We start from the raw sequence: 12,614 nt of genomic DNA on the forward strand, positions 1-12,614 counted from the left end.
CGTTCTCTAACGTTTGAGGAAACGTTGGTTATCGTCCATGGTCGCTGGGAAAGCGCCAGAAGAACTTTGTGTGAACGCTAGTGAACGTCGGTGATCGCCAGAAATTGTCGGAGAACGCTGGTCAGGAAAAAAAGTTTTGAATATGCACAAAAGTTCTCACTGAGAACATTTAATTTTAAACGCTGAAGAATTTTTAAGAACGTGGATAGTTTTACTAATGTTCGCTGAGCGTTGCACGCGTGTGGCTATCGTTAGTCAGTCGTTACTCTAGCGTTACTTGGTTGTTACTAAACGTTTGCTTTGCATTAAACGACCGCTGAATGCTCCCTTAGCGCAAACAGCGTGTGAACAAAAACAACTGAATTCACTAGGAAATTTCAAGCTTTTTGTACTGTTCGCCTGTAAAAATAACGCGCCAGCAAGATGCTATTCTGTCATTATTCAAACGCTCAACACACTCGTCTAACGTTGACAAATCATTCGTCGCGCCAATGGCACATTAGCATACCCTAATGGTTTTCAGGGGTATCTTACTTGGTGGCTGTTACACGCTTCTTGTGTGTTAGACACACGCTAGTCATGCGTTAGACACCCCTAGTCATTCGTTAGGCACACATTAATCACACGCTAGATATGTCCACCGCACCCTAGAACGCTCGATAATTGAACGATTAGAATGTTCAGAGAACGTTGACCAGAACGTTATGGTGTGATGGACCCATAAGGAGCTTCAGATTTTTTCCATATTAATGGCACACAATTGAGGGGATATTCGGTGTGGCACCTTAAATTGAGGCCAATAGAAACAGATAGAAATCAAGCTGAAGACAAATTTTGTAATTGTGGGAATGTGGTGTTTCCCAGACATCATTGACCCAAACAAGTACAAAAAAGTCAAGACATTTCACTCACATTATTTAGATACAGATATAATACGTAGAACTATCAGTTAAACTTTGACTTGTATCAGAATTTATAATCAATACATCATAAAACACCAAAATAATAGATAATATTTTACAAAATGATGCCAAAAGATAAACTACAATATTACTTGAAATTCATCATCACTAGCAACCAAATATCAACAATTCAAAGTCTCACCTGTAGACCTTCTCGTACTAGAATTCTACGATATTTTCCATTGAGTTGAGAAACTTCGATAGTATCTGTAGTTTTATCACACCAATATAAATTATTACCAACCCAATCTACTGCTATACCATCAGGATTACGTACTGTTGTCTTATGAAGTACCTATATAGAAAACAATATGTGAAGCCTTACTATGGTAGACTGATAGCTACATAATATGTCTGTCCACTGGTTTGACAGACGATGGGCCCTCTAAAAGGGGAAATAATTCTACAAATCTGTGTATTTATATGCTAATATTCATAGTTAAAAATACTTTCAATGTAACAATGTAAATGTCGGTCAGAGCTCTGAAATAATGACATTGGCTTGGCTACATCCAGCAAATAGTGGTTTAGGGTTCAAATCTTAATCTGCACGTAATAATCTCGAATAAGTCATATTTGCACACAATTAGAGTCTACCCCAGTTGTATAAGGGAGGAATTATTCAGGAAAGATCAATGTCAAGAGAACTTCTGACCAACCTTCCTTCAGGAAGCAGCAGTATTTTGGTTAGCTTGTAATGATGTGTACAATGAGGGAAATTTTGAAGAGCAGTGACAGTAGCCATTGTCCACTGTTTAAGGATACTAGAAATAACCCACCTCAATGGTACCCTTGGTATCATTTTTCCTCATTCTGTTGATACTGCTACTACGACTGCTAATATCACTCCAGTAAATATAATTAGATTTATAATCAACATCTAGAGCTACAGCATTCTCTAATGTATCTTTTAATATTGATGTATTACCCCACGGTAATGATACATTACGAATATAATATCTATTACTCAATATCAATTCTGCTGGTTTGTCTGTAATATATAATAGGTATATCTATATTGTGAAATGAAATGGAGTTTTACATCCTACTTTTCTGTATGTCAGTCCTTTTTTAAATCAGACATTATCAAGATAAAGAAATAAGAGTTTTACAATCTATATTTCTCCACCTGTTTGGGAGTATTAGCCATGCCATGCAGTGTGAAATGAGGGCAATTTTGCACGGACAGTAGCATTAGCCAACTTCTATTCCGATTGTCAAAGGATCTTCTTTGTTCAAAGCTTTAGCCTGCAGGGTCTTGTTATATCGTCCCATCTAAATGACTGAATGCCTTTTCATGTCAGCCCCTCCGACCTGCATGACTGACATTGGGAAACCGGGTTGAAAAATCTGAAGTTACTATCTCAACCTAAGCCAGAAGATCCTTATAGTTGAGCACAGAACACAATTCAAACCACAAATACAAGCAGTCTTCTTGAATATTTAGGATAAGTTGTAAGGAACACAATATGTTCATATAGAGCTCATCACTACTTAATCTACCTCGAAAAAAATAAACTGTTCTTGTTCATAAATATTTTGCACCATAAGGTGTATTTAATTAATCAAGTTTGTCTTTTTGAATCACATTCCTTGTAACAAGTCAACACCTAGTACTAGTTTTCTACATAAAGTCTTATCAATCTTGTGTTGTTGTTGATCAATGTAGGATCCCATTTCTGCCTGTTGAAAAGATGTATTTATGTAAACAAGTTGAACTGATAATAACTTACTCGTTTTACAGTTTCTATGATTAGATAAGGTATAACCAGTAGCACAACTACAATGATAAGATCCTATAGTATTATGACAGTAGTGGGTACATGGAAATGTTGTATTACATTCATTTACATCTGAAATAAAAAATATAACAATTCAGGCTTTTGGACCAGGAAATAAAGGAAAAACCATTGATAGTATATTTGCTGACTTGTTTAGAGTAATGAACATTTTAACCTGATTCCAATGGTGCAGGTATATTGGTCACAGACTAGAGTCTTGTTGTCAGGAGTTTCGCCAATCGGTTGTGGGAACACGAGGAGACAAAAAATCTCCAGGTGGTTGTTTTTCACTATGTTGATCACGTGCAGATCATGTAATGGAAAGGAAAATGAATCTGATTTGATGATGATGCTCTGTCTTGCAGAGGGTAATATAATCGGTGATAAACTGTTTTAATATTATAAATCTTGTCAACAATGTAATAATCTTGTCATGGAAGCGAGGGCCAACTTGAGATTTAACTCAAGATCAAAGTCGACGGAAAAATCGCGAGGATCCTGTCTACCAGCTGGTTCTTGATCAAATTTCTTGATAATGTTTACATGGTAACACCTTAGGTTCACTAGGATCCTGTCTACCAGCTGGTTCTTGGTCAACCCACTGGATGTTGATCTTCCCTGGATTAACCAGGTCTTTAGACTTTCATATGATTTTACAGCCCACAACTGCAATTTGTTACAGTATTCAAGCAAATGATATTAAAAGGTTCGTTATGTTAAAGTTTTCTCACCTTGACAAGTTCTATCATCAGCTCTTAAAGTATAACCTGGTTTACAATCACACTCATACCCTATCTTCTTATCTTTACACTGATGATTACATAGATGATTCCCTTCACATTCATTGATACCTGTAGGTCAAACATAGAGTCAAATCCAGATGAAGAACTTCATTTTGGCACCCCATTGGGTTAATGAAGATGGGCAACAAAGGAAATTTTTGCCAGGACAGCTGCATTAGCCTACTCTCTTTTTAGATTTCAACTGTCAAGGGATCTTTAAAATGCACTGTCTGTTTAGGACCTCTCTCTATTGTCCCATACGAACGACAAGAGGCTTTTTCCATGTCAGCCTCTCTGACCTACATCACTGACAATTGTAAACCAGGATTCAGCCTTTGACCTTTATGAGTCTTTCTCAGAACCACCGCTGCTCCTAGGTCAAGGGGCCTGATACTTACCACAATTAGGAGGTTCATCAGAATAGTCACCACAGTCATTTCTTCCATTACAGACATTACTATCATCTATACACAAACCATTAGAACATAGATGTTTACTTTTATCACCACCACACGGACTCTCCACAGTACAGTTCATTTCATCAGAGTGGTCAGGACAGTCATATAGACCATTACAACGATCTGATTCATCAATACATAGTCCTCTTTCTACACATTTAAACTGGTCTGGTTTACAGGCTGGATATACTGAAATAATATACAACATATTGACAGTCTATCCTAGGTGTTTTATATACAACATATTGACAGTCTATCCTACTTAGTATATACAACATATTGACAGTCTATCCTAGTTAGTATATACAACATATTGACAGTCTATCCTAGTTGTTCTATATACAACATATTGACAGTCTATCCTAGTTGTTCTATATACAACATATTGACAGTCTATCCTACTTAGTATATACAACATATTGACAGTCTATCCTAGTTAGTATATACAACATATTGACAGTCTATCCTAGTTGTTCTATATACAACATATTGACAGTCTATCCTAGTTAGTATATACAACATATTGACAGTCTATCCTAGTTGTTCTATATACAACATATTGACAGTCTATCCTAGTTAGTATATACAACATATTGACAGTCTATCCTAGGTGTTCTATATACAACATATTGACAGTCTATCCTAGGTGTTTTATATACAACATATTGACAGTCTATCCTAGGTGTTCCATATACAACATATTGACAGTCTATCCTAGTTAGTATATACAACATATTGACAGTCTATCCTAGGTGTTCCATATACAACATATTGACAGTCTATCCTAGTTAGTATATACAACATATTGACAGTCTATCCTAGGTGTTCCATATACAACATATTGACAGTCTATCCTAGTTAGTATATACAACATATTGACAGTCTATCCTAGGTGTTCTATATACAACATATTGACAGTCTATCCTAGTTAGTATATACAACATATTGACAGTCTATCCTAGGTGTTCCATATACAACATATTGACAGTCTATCCTAGGTGTTCTATATACAACATATTGACAGTCTAACCTAGGTGTTCTATATACAACATATTGACAGTCTATCCTAGGTGTTCTATATATTATACAATGCATGTGTGTGTTTTTCAGGGTCCCCACCCCAATAGATCTTATTGAATCCAGAAGGAGGCTCATACAAGAAACATAGACAAGGTAATGTGGTTATTGATGTTAAATAGCCACTTTGACCTGTTTAAAACCGCCTTCTTCTGTCTCATTAGCATAAACCTTATCAAATTATGGATCATTAAAATCAGAGTTGATTAAGCTATTTAATGATATACCGAGATAAAGACGTCACACCACCATTTGTTACATGTAACCAACCAAATGACGTCATGTAAAGATTCCAACACTCTAACAGACTGTGCTACAGCTCTTACTCGAACAGTTTTGAAGAAAGGTACAAAATATATCCAACTTACGACAATGAGCTTCATCTGAATTATCTCCACAGTCATCATCTCGATCACAGAAAAATGTATGTGGAATACACTTTCTATTTAAACATTGGAATTCATTATCCTCACACAGAACATTGGCTGAAAATAGAACATTGGAATTCATTATCCCCTCATAGAACATTGGCTGAAAATAGAACATTGGAATTCATTATCCCCTCATAGAACATTGGCTGAAAATAGAACATTGGAATTCATTATCCTCACACAGAACATTGGCTGAAAATAAAACATTGGAATTCATTATCCTCACACAGAACATTGGCTGAAAATAAAACATTGGAATTCATTATCCTCACACAGAACATTGGCTGAACATTGGCTGAAAATAAAACATTGGAATTCATTATCCTCACACAGAACATTGGCTGAAAATAAAACATTGGAATTCATTATCCTCACACAGAACATTGGCTGAAAATATAACACTGGAATTCATTATCCTCACACAGAACATTGGCTGAACATTGGCTGAAAATAAAACATTGGAATTCATTATCCTCACACAGAACATTGGCTGAAAATAAAACATTGGAATTCATTAAAACCCTGACAAGTAAGAAAAATGTTAAAAATCTTTACACTTACTGCAATTGGAGGGTTCATCTTCATCATTTTGACAATCTGTATCACCATCACATACCCATGTTATAGGTATACATTTACCAGTTGATGTACACATAAACTCATCCTCTTTACATTGTCTTTTATCTAAAACAATAGATTGAGAAACTTGAGGCTGTGTATTTTAACATAACAGAATGACCTTTTTAATATGAATGTGGTCGCTTGAAATGATATGTTTATTTAGAACTTCAAGCATAAATATTGGCTACTGGATTGGTGACATCATGAATATTCATTACTTGTATCTCTAATACAAGTTAAAACTTCTAAAGGTCAACATATAAATACATTAGCAATAAAATAAATTAAACCATACAAAAATTTCACTAATATCATGTATAGGGGCACAGATCCATTGATAAACTTGGTGGAAACAAGCTGTCTAGAGAAGTAAAGTCCAATGTGTGTTTAAAGGGACATTCTGCTTTTTTTTTATAGGTAGAGAAATAACATATAAACCTACCACAGCCCACTTCATCAGAACCGTCTGGACAATCAGGATGACCATCACACTGCCATGTTTTAGGTAGACACGTAGAATCAGCACACGCAAACTGTTCATTCTCAGAACATGTATATTCTACAATACAAATAAATTAAATACCATTGGGAAAATACATCAAAGTGATTTAATGATTGTAATATATCCAAGAGTATATACAAAAGGGAAAATAACAATGAAATTACCATTAAGATATTATACAAATGAGTAATTCACCATAATTGTAACCATAAAGAAATGACAAAAAGGTAATTAATCCCAGAGTAATAATTGTGTATTTGGGAAGGAAAGGTTTGAATTCTTTGTCCTGGTACTTACTGCAGTCAGCTTCATCAGACAGATCAGCACAATCAAAATCTTTATCACATTTCCACTGCATAGGTATACAGACACCACTGGTACAGTTAAACGAGTTAGGGGGACAATCACTCGGTCGGCCTAGAGAAAATAAAATAAAACTCAATAGAGGTTTACCATTGAAAACTTGCTACAGACATGTCTCCTGAGTAAGGTTCAATGTAAATATCATTAAAAAACACCACACTGTGAACTGATGTTAAAATACAAATCAAACAAAAAACTAATTCATGTTAGGGAATTTTGCACATCTGGTTTACATTCTGTTTATAAAATCTATTATGTACTGTCATGATTAGTCAGCAGTCTGCTGAAATCTTTACATTGTATGAATTTTGGGCTTCTTGACTGAAATGAAATTCGTTTGTTAAAACATGGCCTACCAGACATAACAAGACCTTCAGATCAAACATGCATGATCAATATGGTAGATCTACTTACTAATTGTATAATGTCTGATATAAAAACTTTATATCTTACAGAAATTGAACATTATTATAATTATTTGTGACTGGTTAATCAAGTCAAGACTTAAGTTAGATACTTACTAGTATTGTTGCAGTTTTCTTCATCACTATTATCCCAGCAGTCATTAGTACCGTCACATTTCCAGATTTCAAATATACAGGCAGACGTCTTTTTACATGGTATTAAATCATGTACTTTATGGCCATCCATCTCTACATCTGTACAATTTAAATCTGAAAAAATTAATAAAGGTTTTGAATAATGAATTATTGTTAAACCAATGTGTTCAAAGAAAATCAGAAAATTTTGAAGATAAAATGCTAAAATTTGGCCATCATTTACATCTTCATGTACATGTATTACATCTGACGGCCAAGAAATGACAATAGTCAAGCTGTTTAAAAATTTATCATGAAACATAATATAGATAAAAGATACAAAAACAGTCTTCCTGTCAATGGCCCTTATGTATTAATCGTAGATTTTGCAATAGTGATGTAATGTTCTATTAAACATTTCTACAAGTACAGAACCACAGAAGTCTTAAAATCAAAATGATGCTACTAGAAATGACTGGATACACAAAAAAGTTTAGAAACCCTCTTTACAATCCCTTTTAATTCAATTTTCTTCACTCTACTTACTGCAATTTTTTTCATCAGAGAAATCAGGGCAGTCATCATCTCTATCACATCTATATTTATTAGATATACACATTCCACTATCACATTGAAACTCATCAGCACCACACGGACATTGCTTCTCATCACTATTATCACCACAATCATTGATTCCATTACAAATCTTATCAAGATACACACATCTTGTATTATTACAACTATAATAATCAGCTGGACATTTACGTGTTTCTATAAATATAATAATTACATATTTTCATGTGTTAAAATAGTACTCAATTCAATTGTAGAATGATATAGAAATATTAAAACAGAACCTAACAAAACATGTTGTTATTGCTCAGAGTTTCTTTAAACAAACGTTCTGAAACTTGTCGCAAAGTGTAGACATGAGAATAAGTTCCAAATGTCCAACTTCACGGGCTGAAAATAGGTCATTTAACTGAAGATAGTGATAAACTCTGAGTAACAATATGATTCAAATTCTGTTTTAAATATTTCTGTATTAAAGATGGGTTTTCTTGATTAAAAGTAGTCCAAAAGAGATTAAAAGAGATTATCCATAGATTTATTGGCCTTTCTAATGGTTAATCCAAACATTAGTTTGTCAATCAACCACACAAAGGCTTCGACAAGCTTGGTCTATTTAGGTTCATGAATGAGGTAATGGCGTCATAACTAGAGATCATATCACATGATAATTTCTAATTTAAATTGAAGAGTTTATCCACATTTTCGTAATTTGAAATATTTAGTGCAGCAGATGAGAAAAGCAATATAGTAAGTAAGAATATACTTAAAATGATTACAATTATTCATCTTGAACAAATGGAAATATATTTTGCACTGGCATTAGAGATAGAAAACCACATACCAAAATATAATTGCCGCCATTGTTGTAAGTGACAGAATTTTCTTTTTTATGATCGACTTTTCTGATGCACATGCGTAAACATTGGAAATCGAGACTATTGGAAATGTAAACACGGGGATTCTCTCGGTAATTAGCTTATTACGAGTTAATTAGGGACCGCACAGATTAATTCTTGTACTCGGAAGTCGTTAGGATAACCGGCCAATCGATTTATATAGGTATTTGACACACAACAATGGATTAGAAACAAAAACAATGATATTCTAGCACTTAAATTAACATCAGGGATGCTGATAGCTCAAATAGTCAGTCAGGTGTCTGTGGGTTGTGAAATAGCTATGACAGAGGTACTTAGATAATATCAGTATCTTTTACCTTTAAACAATTCTATAAAAACCACACATATCAGATAGAATATTGAAATAACAAAAATAAAATGGTTTCCAACCTCTTTAGAGACTGAATAGAAAATCCAAATGACTAGACATTTATTTAGTACATCACTGACAGGTGGAAAGCGGGTTGAAAAAAATCTGAACGTATTTCATAGTAACAATACATTGGGGAAACTTGTGGTCTAACTGACTGAGTCACCAATGTTCTAGTTTAATAATAGAAGATAAATTACTTACTACAGTACTGTTCTGATTCATCTGAAGCATCAATACAATCTCGTACACCATTACAAGTCTTCTCTATAGTTATACACATTCTACCATCTTCACAAACATAATCAGTCATATTACAGTTTAAATTCTTCTCAGCTATAATATATACCATATAATTGTGAATACAATGCACATTCATTCTTAATCTCTAGTAAATATAGATAATGTACAGGTAGTCATATTACAATTAAACCCTTTCAACACTAGCACCTGCTCTACAGGTCACATAAATATTAACCACCTGGCCAGTGAAGGGTGCTACCATGTAAAGTCAAATAATGTTAACATTATACAGGTGAAGTTATTATATTTTATTTGTTTTATTTTATTAACACTGGGTGTTTAAAGGGTTAAAGGTAAATGACTTTTTATTTAATTTTATTTCAACCATTAGTCAAGAAGTTAAGCTGGGATCACATGATTTTTGTCTCCGATTTTCTTGTCCTGGAAACTCTGGTACACGGGAGATTTTACTCATGATTCAAACAGGTGACAAAAACTCTTTCTACCTCTATCTTTAGATAACCTGGGAGGTAAAAATCACTGTTTCAACAGAAATATTACTTACTGGCACATCTTCGACCATCAGGTAATAAAAATTTACCAGGTGGACATACACAATAGGGTAAACCTTTCTCATTGGTGATACACTCGCCTTCACAACCATATGTATTATTATAACAGGGACTTAATGTACCTTTAATTATAAATTTAACATAAATAGGTCAGTTGTCTGAAGATTGTATACTCTGAGTAACAACATGTTTTTTTTAGGTTCTGTTTTAATATTTCTATTAAGTGCTGTGGGTTCGAATCTGCCTTCAGATTGGAAATATTCTGATACCACAGCCAGTGCATCTGAGAGTCAGTTTGTATTGGTTTTCAACCTCCATCACCTATCCTTGCCTGTGCTTGGCCATATCACATAATTTCAATAGTCAATATAGAGTCTGAATGCTGTCCTCTTCAAAGTAAGAAAAGAAATATTCTGGTGCCACAATCAGTGCTTTCGAAAGTGAACTTACAATTATCAGCATCCTCTGCTACTGCTATAATACCCATAGGTTGTCGCTCTATATTCTTAACTAGCCAGGTGATCTCTGAACCGTCATATTTATTAGCTCGTAATACAGCACGTAACATCCAGTCAGTCCAATACATATAATCACCATATACAGTTAAACCAAATGCATGTTGTGGTATAGATGTTACAATAACCTACAAAATATTTTTATTTTACTCTTGTGATAGCAGAAAGTTTGTATTTTAAGGGGATTATAAAATGCTTTCAAAATCTTTTATGTGTAATAGGTACACTGATAGCATCAATTTGCAACATTCCAATTTTCAATCAGACGTCTGTAGTTCTTGCAATTTTACTACAACCAAATGTTTAATAATGAACTGCTAAAAATATCTTAAGGCCTATGGGATAATGTTGTCATAAAACACTTTGATTTAGTGGAATTACAAGAACAACAGACGTCTTAGTGAAAATTGTAATAATACAAATCAATGTTATTAATCTTCCAAATACCCATAAAAAGTTAAGAAAACCTCTTTACAATCTATTTACAGTTCTTTCATCTGATTTCACAACCAATGTACTTTCTTCGGCCACAAAAAATACAAACATCCTTACCATTCTATCAGTGCCATCTAAATTACAACGTTCAATTTTATCTAATCTAGCATCAGACCAATATAATTTCTCAGCTCTGTTATCTATAGCTAGACCATTAGGTGTCTCTATTCTCTCTGTTATAATAGACTCTACACCAAAACCATCCAGGAACGATCTCTGTATTCTCGGGTTCTCGTTGTTCCAGTTGGTCCAAAATATACGACTGAAAAATGAAAATGAATGGAGTTTAAAATCTGATAAAGATAGCTTGCCAGGCAAGGTAACATACGTCCACTATCAGCTGTCAGAAATGATAACAAAGTCTGTAGTGGTTTAATATGTGAAACCAATCATTCTATTTTTACAAGCTTCACAGGGATCTCATACCAAGTTTCATCAAGATCGTATAAAAGCTAAATTAGACGCATTGAATTAATTCAAGGGCAATAACTCCAAAACCGTTCAGCCAATTGTTACCAATTTTAACTTGACTGAGATCTTGTCAATATATACACGCATACTAAGCTTCATCCATTTCGGATAAAAACTGTAGTCTATAGGGTGTCTAAAAGCTAAATTTGACGTATTTTTTACTAAGTCAAGGGCAATAATCCTGAAATCGTTCATCCAATTATTACCAACTTCAAATTTGACTGAAATCTCATCAATATATACATCCATAGTAAGTTTCATCAAGATAGGATAAAAATTGTAGTGTTCATTGGGCATACAAGGCAATTTTAACGCATTTTTACTGAGTCAAGGGCAATAACTCTGAAACCGTTCAACCGATTATTACCAATTTCAAACTTGACCGAGATCTCATCAACATGTAAGTGCATACTAAGTTTCATCAAGATCAGATAAAAATTGCAGCCTTTATCGTGCATACCAGCCAAATTTAACACGTTTTTACTAAGTCAAGGGCAGTAACTCTGAAACCATTTATCAGATTATTACCAATTTCAACCTTGACCGAGATCTCATCAATATATACATGCATACTAAGTTTCATCAAGATCAGATAAAAATTGCAGCCTTTATCGTGCATACCAGCCAAATTTAATGCGGGTAAAGCTCCGTTTTAAAGACTATTTAACTAACCTCTGACAAGAATGAAGAACTATAGCTCTAGGATGGTCATTCTCTGACAGTTGTATCAATATTTCTAGTTCCTGTTTGTCACTATCAAAGTCAATTCTATTAATAGATGATTTAGTATAACTGGTAAAATACAAGTTATTATTTTTGGAGTCGAATACCAAACCTTCTGCTGATCCTACACCTGCAAATTAAATACAATACAAAACTAAGTTCGGAAATTTAGTCATCTTTCCTCATGCTTCTAGTCGAACTAGCTTTAAATTGGTACAGATCAATGCCAAGAGATTT

The 12,614-nt window shown here is 34.0% G+C and overlaps 1 protein-coding gene across 1 annotated transcript in view; it reads right to left on the minus strand.

Moving 5' to 3' along the window:
- Positions 1 to 12,614, minus strand: part of LOTGIDRAFT_143634 (hypothetical protein) — a gene marked incomplete at both ends in the record, with an annotated part of 36,834 nt that overhangs the window by 23,782 nt on the left and 438 nt on the right. Inside the window, 16 exons of the mRNA XM_009054291.1 lie at positions 1,105 to 1,257; positions 1,742 to 1,953; positions 2,696 to 2,815; positions 3,475 to 3,594; positions 3,924 to 4,172; positions 5,429 to 5,545; positions 6,047 to 6,175; positions 6,555 to 6,671; positions 6,912 to 7,031; positions 7,499 to 7,651; positions 8,063 to 8,287; positions 9,563 to 9,694; positions 10,167 to 10,295; positions 10,624 to 10,816; positions 11,241 to 11,445; positions 12,327 to 12,507. Coding sequence (XP_009052539.1) covers positions 1,105 to 1,257; positions 1,742 to 1,953; positions 2,696 to 2,815; positions 3,475 to 3,594; positions 3,924 to 4,172; positions 5,429 to 5,545; positions 6,047 to 6,175; positions 6,555 to 6,671; positions 6,912 to 7,031; positions 7,499 to 7,651; positions 8,063 to 8,287; positions 9,563 to 9,694; positions 10,167 to 10,295; positions 10,624 to 10,816; positions 11,241 to 11,445; positions 12,327 to 12,507 — 2,555 coding nt within the window. The remainder of the gene's footprint in view (positions 1 to 1,104; positions 1,258 to 1,741; positions 1,954 to 2,695; positions 2,816 to 3,474; positions 3,595 to 3,923; positions 4,173 to 5,428; positions 5,546 to 6,046; positions 6,176 to 6,554; positions 6,672 to 6,911; positions 7,032 to 7,498; positions 7,652 to 8,062; positions 8,288 to 9,562; positions 9,695 to 10,166; positions 10,296 to 10,623; positions 10,817 to 11,240; positions 11,446 to 12,326; positions 12,508 to 12,614) is intronic.

The sequence above is a fragment of the Lottia gigantea genome (genome assembly GCF_000327385.1).
Source record: "Lottia gigantea unplaced genomic scaffold LOTGIsca_211, whole genome shotgun sequence".
Classification (NCBI taxonomy): Eukaryota; Metazoa; Mollusca; class Gastropoda; family Lottiidae; genus Lottia; species Lottia gigantea.